The sequence below is a fragment of the Cyprinodon tularosa genome, unplaced genomic scaffold, assembly GCF_016077235.1.
Source record: "Cyprinodon tularosa strain WSP-4 unplaced genomic scaffold, ASM1607723v1 ctg46, whole genome shotgun sequence".
Lineage (NCBI taxonomy): Eukaryota > Metazoa > Chordata > Actinopteri > Cyprinodontiformes > Cyprinodontidae > Cyprinodon > Cyprinodon tularosa.
Window position 1 is genome coordinate 1250890 of NW_024039185.1, and position 13979 is coordinate 1264868.

Below are 13979 nucleotides of genomic sequence, written 5' to 3' on the forward strand. Positions count from 1 at the left end.
ATTTGGCTGATTTGTCACATTTTTAGAATAGAGAAATCACTTTAACATGTTTAACAACATGATATCCTAAATTATCTAAAAATGAATGCCCCATATCCTGTTCTAAACATTGAAGAAGTAGAAACCATTGACTTCATCAATTTGGAAAGGCTTCCAAAAGGCATTTCTGTAGTTCTGGGCCTCAAGATCAATAATGAAAACTATTGTCTTCAAATAACACACAAAACATAGGAGCTCCTTCTCGGGAGCAGCAGGTTAAGTAAACATAAACACCTAAACCAAGAGCTTACAGAGGAACAGAGAGCATCTAAACATCTGTAAAGAAACTGTGCAAAATTGCTTCAGAGGTAAGGTTGGAATCACTATGGATGCCAGGGAATGACCCTCTAGACTCACATTTCTCGAAACATCTTGATGATCCCCAATATTTTGGACAAAATATTCTCAGGAGGATGTGTTTCAATAAGCTGCTTTGCCACAAGAGTCCAATAATCACCAATTTAAAAAAAAAATCTTTTTGTTATACAACTTAATTTTTCTCTTTGTGTTGACTTAATACCAATAAAATTGTTTTTCCCCCCTCATGTACTTTGAATTCACTTTGAATTTATTGCTATTTAAATGTGCTATATAAATAAAATCACCTTTGAGTTTTTGAGATTTTTCATGACTCATGGCATCTTGTTCAGGCTTATTTCTTTTACACAGCAGGCAAATGACCCAAATCCCCTTTAGTCTTCTTCTACATAGAAATGAAACAGGAAGATTTTGAAGTGGCATAGTCAAAATCTTAAACCCACTTGAGTGAAATCACTTGAATTACTGTAGATGGTGTATTAAAACAGATTTTTAAAGGATTTAATATACATGCATGTTAGAAAAGAGCACAGGAAACAATTTATCTGTGTATTAAGTTATAATTATTAGCTGTAATTTTATGGTTTTCTACATTGCTCTACTCGTGTGCATTACCCAATAAACTTAAGGTCAAAATGAATAAATAAATGCTGATTAAAAAATTTGTTCCTTAAAAAAGAATTATATATATATATATATATATATATATATATATATATATATATATATATATATATATATATATATATATATATATATATATATATATATATATATATATAATCTCATAAGAACAGAAGTTAACGAGGAAATTAGTCATCACATCTCAGCGGAACCAAAGTGAGAAGTATTGAGCATTCCGTTCTTATTTTGATGAAGCACACCAAGGATTCCAATGCTCTCCGGTTTACCGCGTTGCTCTTCGTTAAACCTTAAATATAAGCTGGTTAAAAAAAAATGTGTTGTAACTATATGACTAAACAAGTTCCCTGTGCTGGGTTTAGGGTTCGTGGCTGATTAATTAGATTGAATTTATTCTCGTTTGTCTCTTATAGCAAATTGAAACGATTAAGCTAATATTTCACCTGAACTTTCCGGACATTATAATTTAAAAAATTCAATTTCACTAAATGATTTATGTTAGTATTTTTGTTGGGATCTATTCTTCAACAGAAGGTTATGCTTTCTGCTATCGTGCATAAATGGAGTTCGGATCGACCCATTCGGAGGTTCGGCTGAAGGTGGCCCAGTGTTTCAGGACGCTTTCCACCTCCACGGATAATAAAGATGTTACTGAAGCGTTGAAAACGCTGAACTCCTTTCTAGATGATGGAGCCGAAAGCGGCACCACCTCAGCTGAGCGGGAGGAGTTCCGGAGGGCCCATTACAGCCGAACCCTCCGGGTTCTGGTGGGTCACCTCCAGGCTGACTGGATGCACGCTCTCTCCCCCACGCAGCGCTCACAGCTGTGGGACCCTCTGTTCCTTAGAGGCCCCCCAGACCAGACGCTGCTGGTGCTGATGGAGGCGGTGACTCAGCTCAGGTGAGAGATGTAGGCTTAGTTTATTTATTATCTGTTATGTCTAGACATTTAGAATAGAACATGAAGAACCTTTACCCTGAAAATGAATGCTTAAAAAACCTATGACAGAAACATGCAAAAAATAAAAAAGACAGAAGACTTGCACAGCATCTTACATTCTGGAGGGAGGAGTGGCTGTTATAAATTCAGACAGCTGCTGGGAGGAAGGATCTGTGATAATGCTCCTTTGTGCATCAAGGATGCAACAGTCTGTCATAGAAGGAGCTTTTCAGTTTTGCATAGCTTCATGCATGATTTTTGAGACGTTGCCCAAAGTGATGTTATTATTGCCACAGCTCACTCTGCACTGCATCCAGGGAGCATCCAGAGCTTGTCTTCCAAATGCTGTTGGAGATTCTCAGTCATCCAGTTCACAGTCATTCTGGCTCCAGGAAGCTTTCTCAATGACATTGGAATTGAGAAAGCTTCCTGGAGAGGAAGCGAAACGTCTTCAAACCTTGGAAACAAAGTCAAGTGAATTGTTTTTAAACTTTTACAGATTTGTTTCCAAATGCTTAACTATCTCAGTGATGGTTAAGCTGCTCCATGGAAGATGGCTGATGCCACCACAGAGTCCTTAGCAGGTGGAATCTTCTTTAACCCTTTCTGTAAACAACTCTGCACACTAGCACGATTATTTACCTGAGAACATCCCTGGAAAACATGATGTTCCTCCTCACAGGGACTGGAAAAACCAACAGTGATGATCCTCATGTTGCTTTAGGTCTGTTTTATGGCCTTCTGTGAAATCCTCTCCGAGTTTAGTGAATCAGCCAAACATCTGTAATCTGGTCAGAGCCTCCTGTCCAAATCATTTCCTTAAAGCTTGTACTGAAAAATATTGTTGAATTTCTCAAATCTGAATAAAATGATGCAGAGACACAGCCGTGACTGTTAAACTCTACAAAACTGTCCACCACCCGGGGTTAAAGATTATCAGAGGAAACATTAACATCCTTCCAATTAAATTTCTTCTTTTTTTAAAAAAACAAGAAGCTTCTTTCTGTTTTTTTCAAGGCTGTTTAACAATGGCAACACAGTTGTTTTCTTAAACCTTTATGATGATTAAAACAAACAAGCAAAAAACAGTGTAGACACATTAACCTTTCTATCAATGTTAAGTAGATCTTTTTTTTTCTGAAATAATATGGATGGTGGCTGAATGGTGGAGCAGTGGGTAGTTTTATTGCATTGCAGCAAGATAGTTTGGGGTTCGATTCCTTGTGCATGCAGGAGTTCTCTCCAGGTACTCCGGCTTCCTCCCACAATCCAAAAACATGACTGTTAGGTTAATTAGCTTCTCTAAATTGTCATTAGATGTGAGTGTGTGTGCATCTTTGTGTATCTCTGTTGCCCTGCGACAGACTGGCGATCTGTTCAGGATGCACTCCACCTGTCGCCTGTAGAAAGCTGGAGATGGCCACCGGCCAAATTGGGACCCTGACAAGGACTGAGCGGGAGAAAATGGGTGGATTAAATAATATGGACGGTTGTTTGAGGCTTATTTTACTTGCCTGATATTTGAATTTCTGTGGCCATCCTTATATAGACCTGCAGATGGTGTTTTGGGTTTGATTTCAGCTTCTTCAGTGTCATTCATTCTCTCCACTGCAGCTCCAGTAGCGGTTTGGAGCGCCTCGTCAGCATCACAGAGCGGTTCCTGCAGAGCGGTCGCCTGGCCGACCTGTTGTGGTCCTTCTGTCTTCATTCAGCAGCCTCACCTCAGCTCAGGGAAACCCTGCTAGCTCGTTTAACTGCGCTGCCAGATATCACCGCCAACAAGTTACACCCCAACAACAGACCCATCTTCGCTCCTCAGCAGTACTACCCGCTCCTGGCCTCAGAGATGCTCGCTGCTCTGGAGAGAACCTGCCAGGCCCTCAGAGGTGACAGTGAGAGCATGTTGGTGGAGATCTACACCTGTATCCGTCACTTCTCGTTCACTCAGATGTTCTTTTAATTTTGTCATTCCCAGGTGGCACAGACTGCTCTTTAACGTTTGTAGCTCAGACACTTGGGAAAGTTTGTATCCAAGGGCACAGTGGTGAGTTTGATTCCTACTCTTAAATCAAATACGTCCACAAGTAGACAGATCTATCTGCACCTCTTGCTAAAGACAAGCGAAAGGCTGAGAAAATGAATGCATATTTTATTTCATCAACAAAAATAAATCACGTAAATTAAAGTTTATCTAAAATAAAGTAATTTTTAATTAAAACAATTGTATCTGTTATTGACTCCACTCCTGAAACCTGTCATCTATGACTTCCCACCTTTATATCAGGGGTAACCAATTAAAAATCAGCAAGGTCCGAATAAAGAAAATCATCCTCCAGTAAAGATCCGGAGACATTTTTTATTATAATCCGTTACTTTAAACAGACTTTTAACAGTGAATAAAATGAGGTGTTTATGTATCCATGTTTTACATTGCCTTTTTAAATAAAAAAAAATAAAAAAATTCCATTTTAAAATCAAAATTGTTTTTAAAGTAGCAAACAACATTGTTCAGTTTGGTATAAAGACAATTTCCTGATTCACATATTTAATAAAACACCTCAACTGACCGTTTTTTTTCTTTCTTATTTTTTTATTTTTTATGGCTTAATGAGAGCCGTGGGCTTTATGCTGCCCTGCAAGGCTTTAAACCTGGGTTTGAATGAAGACAAATTCATTGTAAAGCACATATCAAGAGCTCATTTTGAGCCTGGATTCATATTTATTTTTGATTGTGTTCATGGCGGAGAATCCTGCTTCACAGCAGCAGGTTGAGCCAAACATCCTCTAAATCTGCAGGGTCACCTTTGAGCACAACATTTCACTTTTCTTTCACCAGTTCACCGCAGTTCTTCCAGCAGTCCACATTTTCTCTGCTCTCTTTTTCTCATTGTCTTCTCCTTCTTTCCCATCACCCGGCTTGCCACAGGTTTGCCTGCTGTGTCTAGAAGTAGCTCATAGCTGCATCCCAGACTGACTCAGCTCATTGGCTAATTTGTATCATGTGCAGCCTGGTGCTGGGCACTCTGGAGGGCTTTACCATATACACAGCAGAAGCGTGCAAGTGAAGTTAGACACTGCCATTGGACAACATGCAGTAATGTATAAATGTTTTAAATCAGGTTAGATCTGGACCGCGGTCCGCTAATCCATTACCTCTGCTTTATGTTGTCACAAAGGGCCTTTTAGGACAAGGATCCAAGCTGATCTTGTCTCTATGAACAGCAAAGGGTTTTGGATATACAAGCTAAAATATCTCCTAAGATCCCTGTTAAAGAGCAGCTGCCCACAGATACATTATAGAATCCCCAAGTCTCCATAGCAACCCTCATTTATCTACTTTATAGTTGAGTAATGCCTGAAGAAAGTTCAAACCCTCATAAATATAAAAAAGCAGAGTAAACTGGAACCATTTATTTTGGTCAGATCGAACTAAGACAGAATTAAAAATGAGTGACTTAAAAAACAAAACAAACAAAAAACCTTCATGCCCTCACTGTAAAGCACCTGACAGAGTTCATGTTGAGATGAGTTCACACAAAAACAACAGATAAATTAGTTAAAACTGAACAGAAAACTGAGAATGGGTCATTTTAAAGCAAGATTACTATCTACAATATATCACCATATCCAGAAGGATGAGTTTATCTGGGCTATTTTTGTGCCCTTGCAGTTCATGGACCCAATTCTAATAAAAATGTGTCGAGTCAGCTGATGAGAGGAAGGGACTCGAGTCACATGACTAGCACTCAAGTCAGACTGTCATTTATTTAATGATTTAGACTTGATGTTACACTTACATTGGAAAAATGCTCAGAGACTTGTAACTTGTAACTTTTAGACCAGTGAATCTGGTCTCCAAGTGTAAAAAAAAAAATTTTAAATGTTTTTTGTTTTAAACTACACACTGTTGCTTAATTTCACTCATCCTATATTAACAAACGCATAGAGTCTCTGACTCTCCACGTCGTACATATGTGGGCATGAGCTATAGCACGGCCAATCAGATTTATCTTTCTTTATTATAAACACATATCTGCTCCAAATAGCAAATTTTTTTCCCCTTTGGCATTTAACTTCAAAGAACTCCACACAAAGAAATAAGTAAGAAGAGAATCATAGACTGAGACAAAACAACTTTGTCTGACATTTAAAGTTGCATAAATAATGCTGCACTCATAACCATAACAGTTATGAGTGCAGCTACAATGCTTTTAGTGATGCCCTTTATGTCCTAAAAGAGCAGTTTATAGCTTGAAAACTTCAACATTTGGCTGCTGTTAAACATTTTCTTTAAAAAAACAAAGTTTTTGCATCACATCCGTTCTTATTGATTGTTTCTGAGTGTTTTCATCCACCCTGTTAGTCTCTCCTTTAAAATCAGGCTCTATCTTTGCAGTCTACCTGGCCAAGCTACCTTTTCTTTTTCTACAATACAAACGTTGACTAAAGCTAGTATCATCTTCTTAGCAAATGTTCAGTTGTACTGATGTCATCATGTGCTGAGGAAAACAGATTTTAGAAAGCACACATTGGCAATTATATACATTTAACTAGTGTTGCACTGATACCGATACCAGTTTTGGGCGGGGCCCCGATACTGCACTAAAATTGTGGTATCGGTATCGGTGAGTACCAACGAATAGGGCACCGATTCCATTTTGAGCCAAAAGTTTCACGCATTCAACTATTGTTGAATGCGTGACCATTCCAGGTAGGTGATAAAAAGTGCTACTGGATTCACTTTGTATTAGTCTTTTTCCTGCTTCACAAAGGTAGGCAGCAGCTTGACAAAGCCATGATGGCAATTATTTACATCCAAGTAGTATGCAGTTCTTCATATATAGACACACACACATCAATTTCAGATTGTATCTGTATGGTATCGGTATCGGCCAATACTGCACAGCCAGGTATCTATGTATCGGTATTGGGGACAAAAAATGGCATCGGCATAACACTACATTTAACTTGTATATTAAACTTTCTTTAAAAGACTCAAAAGAACTTGAATTTTTAAGTTTCAGAGTTGGGACTTGACTTGAATTGAGTCAAGAATTGAGACTAAGCTTGCAAAACAACGACTGCTTCCCTCCATCTGGATTATGCTCCTGCAATAAAATATAAGTCAATAGGAAATCTTACATTTCTTTAATGGGTTACCAACAGTAAATGGGTTGAAATGCAGCAGTTTTGTCTCACAATTGTGGATCTATTGGACTCATTACACTTCTTGGTTGCTGTTCTGTTCATTATTCCTTTAGAGAACCACCTAGAACAAAAAAACATCTTTTTTTTTTTCTCTCCAGGCCCTGTCCTAGCGGTGATGTTCCCTCGGCTGGCTCTCTGCACGCGCTCAGACATGGTGTGGCAGAGGGTGTGCTGGAAGCTGCTGGAGAACGTTCCTGAGCGATGGATGGAGAGCGTGCTCACTGGGGTGGTTCAGGCTGCCAAAAGGTAAGTCCATCTTCATATGAAAACAAACACCAGGTAAGTTCACCACTCCTTTATGTTCTGATCTATTTAATTTCTTACTTCCAGCCCTGATGCCTTCAGTCGTGTTGTTGGAAATCTAGTGCTAACAAATAAAAAGGCTCATTTTGTGCTGACTCATAAAGTGCTGTTACTGCAGTATAAGTATGAGGTAAGTCAGTGCCGTCACCGTTCAGCTGGGAATTACCTACGCTGTTGGTGCGCAGGATGTATCATTGCTGCTGTGTTTTGTCCAGACTCCGGTCCTGAGAACGATTCTTGGTTACCTCGCCTCAGACAGGGAGCGACGGCCGCTGCTCATCCAGGTCTGTTTAACACATGAAGTGTTGGTGGTTGGATGTAGTAGATATTGTGATGTTTTTTTTGCACACTGTGCTGTTTTAAGTGTGATCCATGAATGTGTTTTCAGGTTTTACAGTCTGTGTTGCAGGCCTGGGCAAACCCCAGTGCAGTAAAACACACACCTCTAGAGCAGCAGCTCTACGTCAGTAAGGCCCTCGTGCTGACCGTGAGTCTGCTGAAGGACTCCGAGCTGCAAGAGCTGCGTTCAGGTGCAAAAAAAAAAAAATCTCTTCTTTTGGTGAAATGATCTGACCTTCTCATTTATGGTGATGTTAAACTTAAATCTATACTAATTTCTCAAATGTGATTATTTTAAATTCAGATTTGCTCCAGTGCATGCTTGGTGGCATGCAGAGCCATTTGGACAGCAGCGTGGTGCGCATCAGAACCATGGGCATGGTGGTGGGGGAGTGCCTGAGCTCTCGGATGGATATCAACGGCACCAAGCTCAAATTCGAGGTACAGAAGATGAATAACCAACACAAACAACAGCAGAGCTCTTCTCTTCATTCAGCACTTTCTGAACTTCTTCGTCTTTTGTCACATTAAAAGTCCCAATCGGGTCCCCTGAGGGCTCACCTTGCATTGTAACAGAAGAGAGGACGTTAAAGATGACAAAACCAATATCCTAACAAGGTAAACTGTAGCGTGATGAATCTATTTTTGTGTGATAGTATGAGCAGGATGAAGAAACCCGTGAGCTGCTGTCTCTCATGACCCCCAGCAGTGAGCCGGAGTCTGATCCAGAGCCTGCAGATGGGTACGTTTTAGAAGGAGCATAAAGCTCCTCCATTACGTAAATGAAATGGAATTTAAATTATGGGAAACTATAGCAGAACACTGGGGGCTTTTTTTCAGTAGTTAGATGGCAATAAAACAATAAATCCAGTCTGGAATGAAGTAGATCCATTAAGTGGGAAAATTAAACTCCCATGATTGTTACAGTTATTGAGTCTCCTGCTGCCAACGCTGCCCGTTAGATGAGATCTGGACTTCTATTTAAAATTAGAAAAGGTTGGATCAGATCAGAAATCTTTGAGCATTTCTGCCTCCAATCATTTCCTCTTCTTTGGGGATGATTTCTGATTTTGGTCTTGAAACAACTTCGTCTTCTTTTTTATTTATTTTATTTATTTATTTTTATTTATGCTTTTTTGTTGAGCAAATAAAAAAAAAATAAAAAAAGAAGGAACAACTACTTGACTTTATTTGTTTTGGAACCCGCTGAAAGACCCCGTGAGAACCTGTTTTCATTTTTCGGACAAGATCATGGGTTTCCACCATTTGTAATCATGATAATTTTAAATTAAAAGATGTCATAGCTTCACTCTATGTCTAATGGGTCTATAAAAGGTGGGTTTTAGGTTTAGAAATAAGTGATATAAAAAAAGGAAAGCTGTACCTGTGTAGAGCACTCGGGTCTAAGGTGCTTCCCGAAAGGTTAAAGCCAGATGGACGGCGGCTAAAAGACAAAACGGTCTCTGTGTCACATCATATTTATCCCCCAGGAAAATAAGAATAAATGAGCTATGATAAGTTAGTGGAAAATCTCACCAGCTTAACAGTTCTTTAAGCTTATTTATTCATAAAAGGATAATTAGAGGTCTGAAAACTTCACCTCTGAATATTTTCCTGACATGCATTTTATTCCCTCTTTGAATAAAGCCACTAAACTCAGAGGTTGAATTAGATTTCATGGCTTTCGGGGAGTGATGTGTATATTTAATGTTCTCTGCTACCTGCAGAGCCCCCCATGCTGAGGAGATCAGAGAACCATCCGATCCTACTGCGGCGTCAGGAAGCACACCAGCATCTCCGCGATCAAAAACTGATCCAGACTCAGATCTTGATAGGTAGGTAGCCACTCATTTAACCCCATTAGGATTCAATGAATTCATGTTTTCATTGCGTGTGTTATCAACGCAGCGATGATGACCTGACTCCATATGACATGTCTGGAGACCAGGCGATGAGTCAGGCGTCTCCACCTCGTTACCTGCGGGACTGTCTGGAAAGTACGGCTCTTTTCGTTTATTCTTTAAAATAAATCTAAATGTGTTTGTCTGGTTGCAACTCCAATATTTTCCCGTCTGTTAATTAACGCAGCTCTGATATCCTCTGAGGACTCGGAGCGAGTGGAGCTCAGTTTGAGAGCTGCAGCTGGTTTGGTGCGGAGGAACGTCTTTGCAGCGAAGGAGGTGAAATAAAAAGGATTTCTTCTTTTTTAAGCGTCTTGTCTCGATGCTTCAGGCATTTTAATATGGAGAGGCTGGTTGCTAATATGTAGCATGTCAGCGGGAGTCTGGAGATGGCATCCTATGCACTTCCTTGATGCACTTCCTGTTTACAGTTTATTTATTTATGTTTATTGAATGATTCATTGATATCTACTGTATTTTAGTGTTTTCTTGCTTTTTTCTTCTGGACTTCTGAGGGACTAGATATTGGAAGTAGCCTTCAGGCTAATTCTCTCATATTGAAATATTCCTGGATGTGCACTGTCCCTTTTTTAAATACATAAATAATAAATATAATAGTTAAAATAGACCTTTTGCATTCATGAAATATTTATATATCTGTGTTAGAACGACCTCCATGTTTCTACATAAGTTCCTTTGTAGGTTTGTGCTAGTCTGCTTCATCCTAGTTTGTTCTTGCTGTTAATCCCTCTGGAAGTTTCTGATTATTCTTACATCAGGTGTGATATTTCTTACTTTCAGATCAGCGTCCAGATGACCAAAGTGCTTTTGCACATGGAGGATAAATACAGCATTAATGGCTTCCTGGCTCTACGACAGGCAGCTATGGTGGCTCTCACTGTCATTGACGCCATTCCTGTATGATATTTAATAATCATCACAAAATTATCATTCTCTTATTTCTTTAACTATCACAAATGTTGTTGTTTTTTCTAAATGGGACTGTGTCCTCTGCTTAGGTGACTCAGTACCTGACTACAGAGTTTTACTCCTTAAACTACAGCCTCCGGCAGCGAATGGACATCTTAGAGGTGAGACCGGCTGTTATCCTATTTTTAAAGTGGTCTGATTCTGTAGTTTCCTGTATTCATAAAGCAATCGTGTGTTTGTACTGCAGGTGTTGGCCTTGGCAGCTCAGGAGCTCTCTAAGCCGGTTGCTGATAAAGTAACCGGTGCTGCTACCACCTCAGAGCTGACATCGTACCGTTCCAGCGATCCCGCCGACTGGAGACAGGTGGTGGAAAAGAGGATCCAAAGCAAGACAAAACGCATATCTAAGGTAAATAAAGCTGATCAGTGTTTTTCTCTCCAATCCCTGCATTTCCAGGCTCTTTTAAACCTTTTCAAATTGGCTTTTTAGTAGGAATCAGTGCACCCTGTACATAAATTCCAGTGCCAACTGCTGTTTTCACATTTTACCTCATCAGTAAGTAGAGTCCGCAAGGTTGGGATTTAATCTCAGTATAGATAGCTGTTCTGTGAGGACCTCAGACATTTTCTCAGCACATTAACTAAAAACAAAACTAATAATCATACAAGCGCCGCTTTGTTTTTAAAACATATAAATATAAAAAATATAACCGCAGATGTCTTGGGGACAGGGATTCACCTACATGTTATGAATGCTGGCGTACCATAAAGAATAAATTATGAACAGTTTAGTTTGTGCCTTTAACTCTTTGCCTATAGGAAGACGTTACTTGGATATAACCTAATGGAATATCTTCAGAACGGCTCCAAATGTCACAAAACTTATATGGCTGAGTAGAAAATGATGTATGGTGGTAATATAAAATCAAGGGCCAAATGTAAAAAAAAATGGCGCTCCCCATTAAAGCTATTCTAGCTGCAAAGGGTGGACGGATGTCACATTAAACCCCTAGACATTAGGAATGGGATGTCACTTTAACTCTTATGTGAATCAAGACAGGGGAGCAAATACTTTTGGCATAATTCTCAGTGCTCTTTAAAAATAAATCTTAATATTCTCAATACTGGTGATTCAGCAAAGGCTTTCCAAAAAAGTTTTTTGGAAAAAACTACTGGACCACTTTGGAATGACTTTGACCTGGATGTCTGAGAATCTTCATAACTATGAAGGGGAAGGATACGTCTTCTCAGGTTGTAATGATTTTCCTGCAGGGTTCCACCCAGCCTGTATCTAAAGCTGCTCCAAACCGTTATGCTCCTGTTGCTGGATACTTCTTTTTTCCTCTGCTGAAAAATTACGACAGGTAGGTGTTTTATTTTAAGCATGAAGGTTTTAATGTTACCTGCTCCTAACTGTCAACACTTTTTCCTGTAGGCCGGAGGTGACCTTTGACCTGTTGGGCAGTGACCAGCTGGTTCTTGGCCGCTTGATTCACACTCTGGGCCTCTTCATGCACCTGGCTCTCAATGCACCGGTTCTTTGATCCACATTTTTATTATTGCTTTCCTTTTAACTTTATTACTGTTATATGCTGGTTAGAAAGAAGTCAGAGACTTTCAATGTTTACGTGAAGTGTGAACGTCTGCTGCTTTTCCAGATTGCTGCACAGATGGGCGCTGCATTGCTGGACTTTGTGAGGGCAGTTCGGTACCATGTTGACCAGTACGTCTGATTCCTGTCACCTCTTTAGATGTTTGGATTTAGGCTTCTAATTGGTTTGTCTTTGTTAAGGATGGTGAGGCGAGGAGTCCTCTTCGCCGTCTGCTCCGTGTTCCTGAGCATGCCCAGTCAAAGTCTGCTGGTGGACCTCGGCGAACAGCTGTTTGAAACCAGGACTTGGCTGGCAGGTAAGACTTGGCTGACATGATGGACAAAAAAAATGTATTCAAACATCCAGTTTTTCACTGAATTTTGAATTTTAGGAATTTCCAGATCTAAAAAAAGACAAAGCGGATGGAAAAACCTTTAATCAGATCACAGCATTTAATAGCCTTTTTCATTGCTTTTCTTCCTCTCTTATTTTCTTGTTTCCGTCCCTCCTGTCCCTCTGTCTTTCCTTCCTTGTACCCCTTCTCAACGCGTAATAAGTCTATATGACCTTTAGTTCACATCTACACCCACATCGTGTATTTCTGTTTCCCATCAGTGACAGATTTCTGAACAAACACATGTACAGCTGCACTGGGCATTTATGGGAAGAGAAGGGGAACCAGGATGTCCTGTCCTGCGGGGTCTTGCTGTGACGTGATCCATTGAGTTTAAGTTTATTTTCTCCTTGCCTTGAGCATAAACTGAAAGACAAAATGCAATAGAACAGAGAGAGAATCTATTGAAAGAAATGTGGAGCATGAATATAAAAGTTGTCTTTTCGTGTTTTCTCTGTCCATAGATGTGGCGGAAGGAGACCCGGACGCAGACTGCCGCAGTTTAGCCCTGCAGAGCCTGGTTCTGCTTGACAAGAGCCTCAAGAAGCAGCTACAGGATCCAAAGGCCCTGAGCCTAGAATCCTGATATACTAAATGTGAACATTTTAATGTATAAGGAAATGAAATGCTTTGCAGCCAATTAGATGTGGTGGAGATGATGTTCACTGGTATAAATGAACGGATCTGTCGGAAATCAGTCCGGATCATTGAAGAAGGATGTCCTTTGAACTCCAGATTGACTCACAGGTGCTTTGCTTTTTTTATTACACATCCTGCTGCATACAGGAAAAAGAAGGGAACACTGGTGAACAATGTTTTGAACAATTATGATGAAATAGGAGCTTTGCAGAAGGCATTCCTGGTGTCTGTTCCAAAACATTGTGTAAGAATTTCATATTTTGCTTTCCGTTTTTATAGCTTAAAATATCAGCGTTTAACGAGAACTTCCTTTGATCATCATCTTTCCTGTGCAAACAACAATTTTTTCCCCCTCTTTGTTTCCAAAGGACATCCTGTGAATGTTCCAGTGTATCTATGCATTTTGAAATAACGGAAGCTCAACTGTTACCAGTTCCGGCGGTGACTGGTGCTGATGTTTTCCAAAAATAAAATGTTTTTTTTTTTTTTACAAACAACTTGAACATTTCTAATTTATTTTCTATATCAAAATAAGAATTGGGGTTATTTTAGCACATGTATTGCTTTGGTTGGATCTAGAAATCCAGCTTTTAGACCTTCATAAACATGAGTCGTTATGAGATCTTCATAATACTCATACGATACACTGCAAAAAATCTAAATCTAGATAAGTCATTTTTTCTTAAAATAAGTGCATTTGTTCTTGAATTGAGGAGGTAAAAGAGACATTTTGC

General features: G+C 39.6%; 1 protein-coding gene across 2 annotated transcripts; it reads left to right on the forward strand.

The window, feature by feature from the left end:
• The first annotated feature begins 1226 nt into the window (after window positions 1–1226).
• Window positions 1227–13742, forward strand: telo2 (TEL2, telomere maintenance 2, homolog (S. cerevisiae)). 2 transcript variants are annotated; one of them, XR_005282134.1, is made up of 21 exons: window positions 1227–1900; window positions 3554–3825; window positions 3915–3983; window positions 7246–7393; window positions 7478–7580; window positions 7666–7734; window positions 7839–7980; window positions 8094–8230; window positions 8446–8531; window positions 9517–9624; window positions 9698–9786; window positions 9878–9969; window positions 10492–10608; window positions 10710–10781; window positions 10868–11029; window positions 11893–11984; window positions 12056–12155; window positions 12279–12343; window positions 12413–12528; window positions 13071–13353; window positions 13614–13742. XR_005282134.1 is itself a non-coding variant. In XM_038301082.1 (20 exons), the coding sequence occupies exons 1-20, from the start codon at window positions 1560–1562 to the stop codon at window positions 13190–13192; spliced, it is 2502 nt and encodes an 833-aa protein (XP_038157010.1). In that variant the 5' UTR covers window positions 1227–1559; the 3' UTR covers window positions 13193–13735. The 2 variants fall into 2 exon arrangements, 1 of the variants encoding a protein (XP_038157010.1); XM_038301082.1 differs by having other exon boundaries at window positions 13071–13735.
• The last annotated feature ends 237 nt before the right edge of the window (window positions 13743–13979 follow it).

Excerpts from the sequence above, each read along its gene's own strand:
- telo2 (XM_038301082.1), top strand. The coding sequence starts at position 1,560 with ATGGAGTTCGGATCGACCCATTCGGAGGTTCGGCTGAAGGTGGCCCAG. Across the intron at positions 3,984-7,245 it reads TTGTATCCAAGGGCACAGTG|GCCCTGTCCTAGCGGTGATG; the intron begins GTGAGTTTGATT and ends TTTTCTCTCCAG. Across the intron at positions 8,231-8,445 it reads GCACCAAGCTCAAATTCGAG|TATGAGCAGGATGAAGAAAC; the intron begins GTACAGAAGATG and ends TTTGTGTGATAG.